Here is a 12,287-nt window from a genome sequence, read left to right as displayed (position 1 = left end):
ACATGGACTATGACAGCACTGGTACCCTTGAAGGAAGCTGGCCAAAAGCCGCACAAAAACACAAACACAGAGACAGACCCCACACACACACACACACACACAGGTGCACACAAATGCACATCAAATGTATGTAGGCCTGCGCATAGACACTCACAGGAGTGTGTGATGGCCACCAAGGCCCCCAGGGCTTGAGGCTGGGTCTGTCCGGCTTATACGGCTGCTCATTTTGGGTCATTCTAATACATGATTAAAAGTGTGTCTGGCATTCTCACATGCATATGTTCGATCATCTCATGGGGCCTCTTATTGTGGCGTGTTCGGGGTGATTGCGAGGTGGCGAACCCGGGCTCAGGAAGTAAAAACCCTGTCACGAATTTGATCCAACCAGATCTGAATCAAGCCAGGTAGACACACATCAAGGATCCTGGCCTTGCTTGGACGTGAAACACCCAGTGATTGGATACTCCGCGGAGTTCACCAAAGAGTATCAATCACTGGGTGTTTCACGTCCTAGCAAGGCCAGGACCCTTGACTTTGAGATACAGCCACTGTTTCCCTAGCCTTACTAGGACGTGAAACACCCAGTGATTGGATACTCTTTGGTGAACTCCGCGGAGTATGTAATCACTGGGCATTTCACGTCCTAGCAAGACTTGAACCCTTGACATTTGGAAACATTGGCAGTCAAGTCATCTGGGGTTGGATAGAACCTGTGGTGGGCCTTTTTTCTTCTGATCTGGGTTTTTGACACCTCTACACTTGTGACAATGATGATCCGAAATAGTGTGAACACCTTAAAACCGGCAGCAGCATCACGCACAAGAACAAACTCTTGCTGTCAGTTATAAGGAATGCATGTGAATTAAGCGAGACACACAGTCCTCCCAAACGGACTAGAGGCTGGCTAGAGGAGACAGGGCTCTGATTTGCTCTGGTTTAGTCTCCTCTGCTGGCCCTCTCTCTGCTCCTGCATTGGGACGCTAGCACTCAGGAGATCCCCCTGTCTGGCACCAGGCCTTTAGGGGGCGCTCTTGCATAATTAAAAAAAAGGGCCGGGAAACCAGTGCTGTCTGGAGATTGTTACTATTTCCCAATGTCAAGTGTATGAGCCTTGGAAGTGTGTCAGCAAAGACATAGACCCATCTCTTTGGTGTCAGCCTAAGTAGTCACACCCAGTGATTGGATACTCCGCAGACTTCACCAAAGAGTATCCAATCACTGGGCGTGATTACGAAGGCTGACACACTTCGAAGGACGCACACTAGACATTGGGAAACGGCCTGTGTCTTTTAACTTCATCTTATTTATCTTCTTCTTCTAACCCTAACCCCCATGCCATCTTTTAAAGTGCTGAAGCCCCCTCTTACCCATATCATCCACCCACTTGATCTGATGCCAAGCTAGGGCAATGCCCCGACTGACTGCAGCAATAGCATTTAATGTAGTTAATAGGCATACCGGTACATTTTAGTGATGTACATAGCTAGCTAGCTCGCTCAAGTATTGCTTGTGCCGGTCAAAGCTGCATTTAAGCCTCTGATTGGCTTAGCTTGGCGAGTCAAATGAGTGATATGCTGCTGACCGACTAGCTGATTGGCTAGCTGGGTTTGGGGGTGGGACTCGGGAGCTTCACATATAGATTCAGGCTTTAAGGTAAAGAACTCTCTCGCAGACTGACTGACTGACTGACGACGCACACATACATGTAGACTCAAGCAGGCCATTCGGTTAGGGACTCACACCTTACATACACCGCCTCCTTTCAAATCTCAAACATCATCTTTTCCATTTGTACACAAGCCTCTGCTTAGCATTTTGTTATATTTAAATAGTGCAATTTTTAGACTTTGTATTTTTTTTTCATAAATAACTCTGTGCCTCTTAAGTTTTTTTTTCGGTTTTCATGTATATGTCATTGCTGGCGATTGCAAAAACCTTGTGCCTGGAGCTCTTGGTGCTTTTGTCTTAGCCTTCCCCGGTCTAGCCACAGCAAAGTGTTCAGGGGTGAATTTCTCAAAACCAAAGTTGCTTACTACATTAGCTACTTTGTTGTTTTCAATGCATTTTCCCATTGGCAACTACCGAAGTTGCTAACAGGCTAACAACCTCTCTTTTGAGAAACTCACCCCAGCTTAGGCACTAGAACTGTTCAGCCTTGAGTGGTCATCTAGGACTATGGTGTGGGACCCGAAAAATGTGCTTTTGGTTGGTGCCGACACACATACACAGTCCTACTTCAGAGGTCTCAATCCCCTCAGCTGTGATACGCAGAGAAAATTATTTCCTTCTAAAATGGACTCTTGCATGTACTGACCACCTACTGCTTGTTTTTAAAAAAAAGTATGAATCTGAAACATTGGAAACATTGGGCTTCCTCTGTCATCTTCTCCCTCCGCCTAAAACCCAAAGTTGGAACTGAACACAAGGCACAAGGCTTTTGCAACACACAAGCAACAAGATATGGCATACATATACACATGCAGACACACATACTGAAGGACATATTACAAGCACAACGTTCAATACGTTTCAGTTGGTAACCCAACAGATTACTTCTAAAACAGGTGGGGGAAAACACTCTCTCTTTAGAATGTGTTCTTTTCTTCCTTTCATGTTGTTTTTTTTTTAGAAAAATACTAATTGTAGCAGGCGATCAATCCTCTCTTCCTCTACTCATCAAAAAAGACATTTCTTGTTGGTTGTTAGAACTACTAAAGCAACAGTCACAACTCAACTGTGCAAATGTTTTTCTTTTCTGGAAGCTAATTGGCCAGCTCCTTGTAGGCCACCCCTCCTCAGTGGTGTTTTCAGCCAATCAGCGGGGAGGGTGCTGATAACTAAGCTGATGAAAAACAACATGGCTCCCACCCTAGCTGTCAATCAAAAACTTAACAAGCTGAAACCGAGAGGCATCTACCTTACACATGGTAAAAAAAAGAACGCCTTTTAAACAGAAAGATGTTTTTTTAACTCCCAAATGAGAATGATTAAACAAAAAAATAGAAATAAATAAAAAAACACAGATTATGGAATACCATCTCGCCTCTGTGGTTCTGGATAATGCAAAAAGTAAAAAAGAACAAGAAAAAGAAAAAAAAAATGCTTGAGAGGAACCACCTTGTGATTTTTTTTTTTCAAAAGGTGAATCCACGTGGTAATGATATGAAGCAGACCAAACGAAGGGCCAGACTAACAGTTCTAGATTGTTCTAGAGAGCCACAGGCTTCACTGGGGAGGGGAAACGCTGGCAAGATGAAGACGCAACGTAACACCTCCTCCTCTTCCTCCTCTTGGCCCTCCTGCTGAACCCTCCTCTTCAGTTCATCCCACAAGGGTGGTGGTGGAGGAGGAGGAGGAGGAGGAGGAGGAGGAGAGGAGGGAACTTAACCTCCCCATCACACACACACACGCACACACATGCACGCACACACAACAGCCTCAGCCTCAGCCTCAGACCTCCCCGGCCGCCACCCTCCCACCCCAGCGCGTGTCTCTCACACCTGATGGCCCTTCTGCTTCTCCTTGTTGCGTGCGTTCCTGTTCTCCAGGGCCTGGATGAGGGGTGTGGGGTTCGGGGGACCCCTCGGGCCCTCCCCTACGCCCCCGCCTCCCCCCCTGGGCGGTGAGGGCTGCTGGTGATGGTGGTGGTGATGGTGGTGGTAATACTGTCCCACCGCCTCACTGTAGGTAGGGGGGGCGCCCTCTTGTCGCGGCTGTCCTGGGTAACTTCCGCCGGGCACGGAGCCTCCTCCGCCACTGCCGCTGTAGGTGGAAGGGGGGCAGGGCGGCCCGATGAGCGGTCCGTCGTAGATGGTGCGGTTGGGCGGGGCGCGCACCGACTCTCGGTTGAGCTCCAGCTGCTGCTCGGGGTCGCGGAGCTGCAGGGTGCACGGGCCCTGGTAGGGGGGCGGCTCCTCGCCGTCCGACAGGGAGATGGTGGGCGGCAGCTCGATGATGGAGTGCTGCAGGTACGGCCAGGTGGGCTGGAAGCGGCTCCCACCTCCAACTCCCCCCACTCCTACTCCTACTCCTACTCCTCCGCCCATGCTGCGAGAGTTCATTAGATCTGGTGGACGAGAGCTGCTCACCTGCTGTTAAGTGGACAGAAAGAGAGAGCGAGAGATAGAAAGAGAGAGAGAGAGAGAGAGAGAGATAGAGAGAGAGAGAGAGAGAGAGAGAGAGAGAGATAGAGAGAGAGAGAGAGAGAGAGAGGGAGAGAGACAGAATTAATTCACTGCTACCACAGTAACTGTAGCTGTAAAGAGCAAGTGTCTTCAGTGTTTTATTTTTGTGGGTGAGATTCAGTGCTTATGTCGTACCTCGCCTGCGCCACTAGAGGGACCTACACCTTCAGACGGCCACAAACTTGTGTCCTGTGAAAGAAGAAGAGGTGTTCATCAAAATCATTCAAAAGGCTACATTCTAAATAAACCTACTGTTTCTTTGTTGTTGAGTAGATCAACTGCGGTGGCAGAAAATAGTAATTGCCTAACAGGTTTGGTCTAGTACCGCACCATCGAAGATAAAACCCAAAAAGACACAAAATCTGTCTTGCCATCACAACACTTATCAGTGTACCGTGTTTTTTTTGCTCTGTTTGAATCTGTGTTGTTAGTCAATAACATGGTTAAGTCATCATAATTGAACACATTGGCATAGTCTGTGGTGTGGATGGTAGGAAATGTGCATACCACTTTTGTTATTACGTTAAATTGACCCCACCACAATAATGTAAACATATGAACCTGAGACGGTGGCACGCCACTGTCTGAACCGAACATACATTGATTGAACATGTACATAAAAATGCACTAGTTTTTCCTACAATAAATCTATCACCAGTGGCATTGATGAAAGCACATGATGAGGACAAAGGGGACAATACAAGGGCATGGGAGGAAAGCTGGGCTGAGAGAGATGGTGTCTGTCTGCTAATAACAACCCAGGCCTTGTTCTCCATCAGTCTTTGGTGCAGTTGAGACACACAACCACAGCCAGTCTACCACCACACAAAAAGACCAATTGTTACATTGTGGGAAATTACAAACCATTCAAATGACCACTGTCTTCATGCGTTTGAGCGCGCGTACATACATGTGTCCATTCTTTTTGTCTGGGTTAAATTTTCACATAGGAAGTGGGCTCAATTCCAGATAACAAAACAAGGTCTTCCAGAGAGCAGCTTTTCACTACTTGTGTCTGAAATGTGTGCCTTAGTTAGGCCATACCAAAAAGATTGAGTGAGAGTACAACTAAAGTCTCTCCACTGACTCCACCACTATTTATTGTTTTTATTTTTTCTAATCTTAGGCTCCACGGAGGCATGTGACTTGGGCACTATACTGAGACAGACTCAGGGCCCTAAATTAACTTTTTTCTTCACCAGCCAAAATGGCTAGTAGATGTTCATCTTACTAGTCAAACACACACTGTAATGGGTCAAAGTGGCTAGTAAGTTGGTCTTTTCTACCAGCCTAACTGAATTTTCACCAGCATTTGGCCGGTTGGCAGGTGTTCATTTAGAGCCATGAGACTCGTGTATGGGCCAAAGTTCACGTCAGGGTAGTGCAACGACAGCTAATGCCACTATTGTATGGATTGAATGGCCTTTTTTTGTTTTCAGTCCATTATCTAAGAAGCACATGCATTACGTAAGGGTTAACGTTCGGCGAGAAGGTCGCTACCGTGGAATAGCAGCACGACAGAGAGAATCTTTAGACCCCGACGCGGAGCGGAGGGGTCTTGTTCTCTCTGAAGTGCTGCTATTCCACAAAGCGACCGACTCGCCGAAAGTTAACCCGCTTATTATATGGATATACTTAAATGATTCACACATGCGGGGCCATTTCTTTAGACCTATTTAATGTTAAGATTGTTGCTGCGCAAAACAAAACAGTGCCGTTGTGGAACACCGCTAGGCAACAGCTAGGTAGGCTAGCCAGAACAACAGGTGTTGTCTATCACAGCAGCTGATTAGAGTGACAAAAGACCGGACCCCCTGCGGAGTGATATGAAATATTCGCTTTAGCCACTGACTTGTATACAAGCCAGTGGCTTTAGCAGTGAACGTCTTGTTGCCATTGACAGCGGTAGCCAGGACAATGGGTGCTGTCTATCACAGCAGCTGATTAGAGTCTTGTTGAAAAGTCGCTTTAGCAGTGAAAAGTCTTGTTGCCATTGACAGCGGTCTGTTATAGACCAACCCGTCCGTTATCGAAAAATAACAGACGTCCGAACGTTGGGGAGTCCCGTTGAAATGAATGGAGCATTCGACAGATGACGTCACAACCATATAATAAAGTACATTAATTACCAATGACTAAATCATTTTTAGGCATTAGCTCTACCACCTGACTCACAGTCGTCTTAATTTAATTTAATTTTAATTTTCATCAATCCTAATTGTGATTATGAAATAGGAACCTAAAAAAGGAACCTTTCAGGAACCGGTACCGAAATGAAGGTATCGGAACCGCAACAGAAACCGAAAAAATCTGACCAATACACAGCTTGTACCCTAGATGTCTGATCCCAATACCCCCGCCAAATGTGTGCACGGGTGAAGCATAAATGCAACTTCGTTGTGTGCAGTGAACACTTGTGTGCTGTGGAGTACTGTGTCACAATGACAATGGGAGTTGGAGTTTCCCAGTTGGGCTTTTGGCTTTCATTTTCAGTATACAGTGTGTAGTACAGTGTACTTACAGAGGTGAAGGGCAGGTGTGGCCTGCGCGCGGTGCCGTGCCGGCTGAGTAGCGAGTAGGCAGACAGTCTGTAGTGGTTCAGCAGGCAGGTGATGACCACCACCATCACCATCATCACCACCACGATCACCACGATCTGCACAAACTCCAGCTGGCCTGCAAACACACATGATGGACACATGATGACATTACATTACATCAAATTACACTATAGCGACAACACTTCTACCCAAAGTAACAACTCCCCATGAAAGAGGAGAACTGTCACTGCATTGTGCACTCCCATTCAGTAGCAGTGATGATAACCAGATCGGAGGAAATGGAGGAACAAGATGGATACATGACATGACGTTACATTATATTACCCTACACCAGGGGTTCCCAATCTTTTACAACATTTGTTTTACAACAAATGTTCAGGGCCCAACTCTGGCCCAATAAACAATAAAACTGAAATATACACATGATGGATACATTACATGACATCATATATTTTTTTCATTCATTTAACAGACTTTTGTCCGAAACGACAATAGAGGACGCAATCAGCAATGTGGGGACATTTACGTACTAATTTTTACACTTTAACCTGTAACCCACACAACTAGAGATGGTTTTACCAAATAGGCATACTAGGCAATTGTCTAGAGCCCTTTTGACACCTCTGGAACATACACATTAGTTTTATTGACTAACAAAGCTAGCCTGGTCCTGACCATCCCATAATACTGCCATTTCATTTTGTAGTCATGGTCTGGCATTTGTTTGCTCTGAAGCGATTGTAGGAAGCAGGAAGTTTGCACTCAGTTATGGTTTGAAATTATTGGACAACTCTCACCCAATCGGTGGCAGTTACTCAACAACAACATAGCGCAGACCAATGGCTCTGGTGCAGATGTGTACGTCATTGTCACGAGCGTCCTCCCCCTATCACCCCCACGTGGGGGGCGTATTCAATTATTGGCTGTTTTCTGGGGGGGCGTTGCGATCAAAATTCTACAGCTCCAGGCACTCCACAGAGAAGCACGGCCAGACTACAGTAGTGGAGCCAATCCTTTGGCGGAAGTACGTAGGATGGCTCGCGAGGCTATAACAAAGCCAAAAAGTAGTAGTGACACAAGATATACCCACGCACGCACACACAGCTTTCATAACCTAGCTTTCGAATGGCTAGACGCCCCCAAGAGGGTGGCTATTTTAAAGAGTCTGAAAGAGAGGGCTGGAGCGGAGCGTTTGAGGAGAGTTTAATATTTAATGCAGTATTGATAGAGCAGGATGGAGATCAGAGATGTCTGCTTGGTCTCACACACATTAATAGACAGCCACAAACGCAAAGCATACTTAGCCCGACACACCTGACAAAACACACGCACACACACACACACACACACACACACAGTTTGCCCAAATGACTGGGGCAGAGGGCACAGACAGACAGACAGACAGGCCAATTCAGTTCAGGTCTAGATACACCAGACACCACAAACAAATAAGTAAGCTTATACACATACGTGCGCACAAGAATGGGCACGCACGCACGCACGCACGCGCACGCACACACACGATAGCTGAAAAGTGAAACTATGTTTTTATTCATCCCTCTTGGCAACTTGACTTAATCAGAAAGCTGAGAAAACAGCCCCCCCTTTCACACATAAGCTTACACAATCAGATACACACACACAAACACGCACACGCACACGCACGCACACGCACACGGACACACACTTCGACTTCAGATTAGCAGAGAGCAGAGAAGCATTGGGATCCTGGCAGACTGGCCGGGGCAGCCAAAGTAAACAGAGATATTTCTCAGACTGGCCTGCACTTCCAGCAGCCGTCTGGCCGGCCGGCCTCAGTCTAGTAGACAAATTGAACTTGGACCAGCCAGGCTGCCTGAGGCACACTAGTGTGGGTGGGTGTTAGGTTTTTGTTAGATTAGGTTTCTTTATTATTCTCCACCAAAGGGAAATTTGTCTCGAAGACAGGGGGGGTTGCTAGCAGCACTACAAAGAGACATAAGAGGACAACACAAACAAACAAAAAAGATAAAAGTAACGGTCAATATGTTACCGCTGAGAAATAAAAATACAAAGATACAGGTTGGACAAAATAACTGAGGCACCTGTCATTTTAGTATGGGAAGCTTCCTCTTGCGTCCACAGTTAATTCATTCTTGGTGGTCTGCAGACATTACCTTGGATACTTGCTGGCTCAGTCAAAGATGCAACAGTTACATACACGCACACCAAGAATTTCTCCTTTTTGAACTCTGATATGTCAACCATAATGTTGTGTGCATTGCGAAATTTTCAGCAAAACTGTGCTCTTACCCTGCTAATTGAACCTTCACACTTCACTTCACAAGTGCAATGTACAATTTATGAAGACTGGCCAACAGGCTGGTCCACTTGAGCCATGAAACTTCCCATACTAAAATGACAGGTGTCTCAGTTATTTTGTACAACCCCTGTATATAGGGTACAGGCTCAGAAACATTGGATGTCCTCCTAACTCACTTCCCCTGTGCCATCAAGTCCATACCCTAGCCCCCCAATCATCACCCCATCCCCCAACCAAGGACACACTCATTCTGTAATAAATATCATTGCCAATATCGTTACCAACATAGCCAGATAGTTATTATTATGGGTGCAAGTCATTTCTCCACTTGTGTCCTTTCCTCTGTCCTTGTTGTCGACTTGGGTGAAGTCAGTTTTAAAGACTTTTTTTTGTTGTCTTTTTCGACTTTACTTGACAGGACAGTGTGAGAGGTGGACAGGAAGCAAACTGGGAGAGATACGGGGAGGGGTCGGCAAAGGACCCGGGCTGGGAATCGAACCCAGGTCCGCCGCACAGCAGGTGAGTGCCCCACCGGTTGTCCACGGCAGGACCGGGTGAAGTCAGCTTTATATTGGACGTTTGTCTAACATTCGTCTAACGCTAGCCGTATGTTGCTCTAGACGCTTTTGGTCTGTTTGTGCCATTACGCTCCAAGTGTTGAGTTAACACTGCAGAATATGCCATGTACAGTACTAGGTCTCCTTGAACAGGCATCAGTGTTCTCTTGGCCTATTTGTCCCAGTAGCCTAGTTGTCCAAACAAATAGGATGAACCACTGTGGCCCAAAGGTTGCAGGTTCGAGCCCAGCTCTGCCTTACCACATCAATGTATTCTTGAGCAAGATACTTAACCACAAGTTGCTCCTGGTGGCAGGGTGGTACCCTGTGTGGCAGCCACTGCCACCAGTGTGTGAATCCGAGAGTCAATGGGTGAATGTGAGGCATGCAATGTAAAGAGCTTTGTGTGCTCAAAGGAGTGGAAAGGCGCTATATAAATGTTCAGCAGTATCTGCTCTCAGCTGTGGGTTTTTTTTTTTTTTTAACACAGAGTTCAAGGGGAACTGTAGAATGTTCAAAACAAAATGGCAGAAGAACTGGAGAACTTTAATTTCTCCTCAAAGGGTTAAGAACTAGCTACTGTATGACTGCATGTGAGATTTCCCATAGCATTTAAGTCCTATTGTCTCAAAGCTGCAGTCACGGGTGACTTGTTTCACAGGGCCCGACAGCAAGGTGTTGATAGAAAGTTTCCTGTCCTTATTCACATGACTTGCAGTGATGCGAATTCAACACTTGCACGTGTACACCACACACAACCAGTTATACCAGAGGTGCCTTCCCAGCTCATGCAAAGTACAATGTTAAGCCTGCAGACAAAACTAGCTGTGGTCTACACACAACACAAACAAACATCCATCCATTCTCTCCATCGACACACACCCTGATTCTCTCTCTCTCTCTCCCTCTGTCTCCCTCTCACACACACACACACACTCACTCACACACACACACACACACACACACACACACACACACACACACACACACACACACACACACACTCACTCACACACACACACACACACACACGCACAGTACTGTGCACTGTGAAATATTTTAGTAGTTTATTTCCAGAATCTGTGCTACTCATTCACAAATGCTACCTTTTTCATGAATACCAACAATAACAAATTCTAAGTATTCATTATGACTGGAAAAATTGCGCTTATTATCATGCATGAAAAGGTCGATCTTCTCCATGTCTGCCATTTTGAATTTCCAGACATAGACCATTTTAGTGGCAAAACGTACGGTATTTTGGTCATTTAAACCATATTTTGGTTTAAAAAATATATGTTTGAATGAGCTACCTAGTGGTTGAAACTCAGCCCCTTTATAGTTGTCATGGACCTGGCAACGAAAGGCAAACCAGGCTGTGAACACGTAGGCCGCTTCTGCAGTGAAAATTGGATTTTTATAATGGGATACTATGCCAAGTAGCTCCTCTGCCTAGCCCTGGTTCATTTCTGCAACCTGCCCCCAGTGGAAGTCAGAAGTAGTACAACTTTCACACACCATTGTTTTGGCCTGGTTGGTCTGGATCATTGCCAAGTCTTCCCAGTCCATGCAGTGCAGATGGTACACACCAAAAGCATTTTGTGCAAAAAAACCAAAACACTATATGCAAGGAAAGGTGCGGCCTATTTCTTGAAAAATTGAGTTGAGCACTTGGGGCCAGCAGCACCCTCACAATGGAAATATTTAAGAGTGAAGCAGGGCATGCTCCAAGCTGAAGAAAATGCACTGCAGTTCCTCATTGTCAACATTCATCATTACCATCCTCCAATGTGTGGTAGTTCAAGACATTTCAACATAACAGACACAGACAACAGAGGACAACCGATCCAGTGTACCGGGCTACTATGCACCTCTAGCCAGGCCTTGCCCTCCTAGTGACACAACACCTTCAGCGTTGCTTCTAGTCAGGCCAAGAGCAGAACAATATCTTTTCTGAGCTCACAAAAAATATAGGGAACTACTCCCATTTTGTCGGGAAGCATACAACCATTAGCAAACCAAGGGAGGCAGGTCAACCATGCCGTTTGGGAAATGTCAATTGTTATGCTCTTGGGTAGACCAAGTCTTGAAGAGATTTGAAAGGCGATGATAATCAGGCTAATGCACTTATTCACATACGTACCATTAAGAAGTCAGAAAACCCTTCAATCCTAAAAATCACACTTGATACCCATGAAGCATCTTTACAGCTCTCTATGTGTGTGTGTGTGTTTGTGTAAATAAAAACGCAACTCACCAGGCTCACACACGCTGTGGTGATCACAGGGCTCATGGTCTGTTCTGGTGACTGGAGGCTGCATGCTATCCACCGTGCCTCACACACACACTCTCCAAAGTAAATCCAATACTTTGTATGCACACACATACACACAAATCCCCACGCGAGTGGTAAAGCCAAGGAAGGTTGGTATAGATCCCATAAACTAGTCAACAAGTGAGATGAAGATGACGATAATCATAGGTCCTTGGGTATAGAGCGGTGAAAAAGTCCCACAGTCCAGTCCAGTCCAGTGCAGTCCCACAGCCAGCTTTCTCCCCTGGCAAGTTCCCTCAACGCGGCACAAACACACACTGACACACAGACCCCCAGGCTGTCTGGGGTCTACCAGCCATGGGAACACACACATCCCCCACCTCATTTGGCATTCCGACGCACAGCTGA

General features: G+C 46.2%; 1 protein-coding gene across 2 annotated transcripts in view; it reads right to left on the bottom strand.

Annotated features, from left to right (window-relative positions):
- Positions 1-2,739: 2,739 nt before the first annotated feature.
- pmepa1 (prostate transmembrane protein, androgen induced 1) overlaps positions 2,740-12,287 on the bottom strand; it is a 37,172-nt gene continuing 27,624 nt past the window's right edge. Inside the window, exons 2-4 of one of the 2 annotated variants that reach the window (XM_063215209.1) lie at positions 6,706-6,860; positions 4,320-4,373; positions 2,740-4,091 (exon numbers count right to left, since the gene is read on the bottom strand). In XM_063215209.1, coding sequence (XP_063071279.1) covers positions 3,495-4,091; positions 4,320-4,373; positions 6,706-6,860 — 806 coding nt within the window. In that variant the 3' untranslated portion in view covers positions 2,740-3,494. The remainder of the gene's footprint in view (positions 4,092-4,319; positions 4,374-6,705; positions 6,861-12,287) is intronic. The other variant, XM_063215210.1, reaches the window with a different exon arrangement.

This window comes from Engraulis encrasicolus, chromosome 14, assembly GCF_034702125.1.
Source record: "Engraulis encrasicolus isolate BLACKSEA-1 chromosome 14, IST_EnEncr_1.0, whole genome shotgun sequence".
NCBI lineage: Eukaryota > Metazoa > Chordata > Actinopteri > Clupeiformes > Engraulidae > Engraulis > Engraulis encrasicolus.
This window is presented reverse-complemented; position numbering and strand designations above follow the sequence as displayed.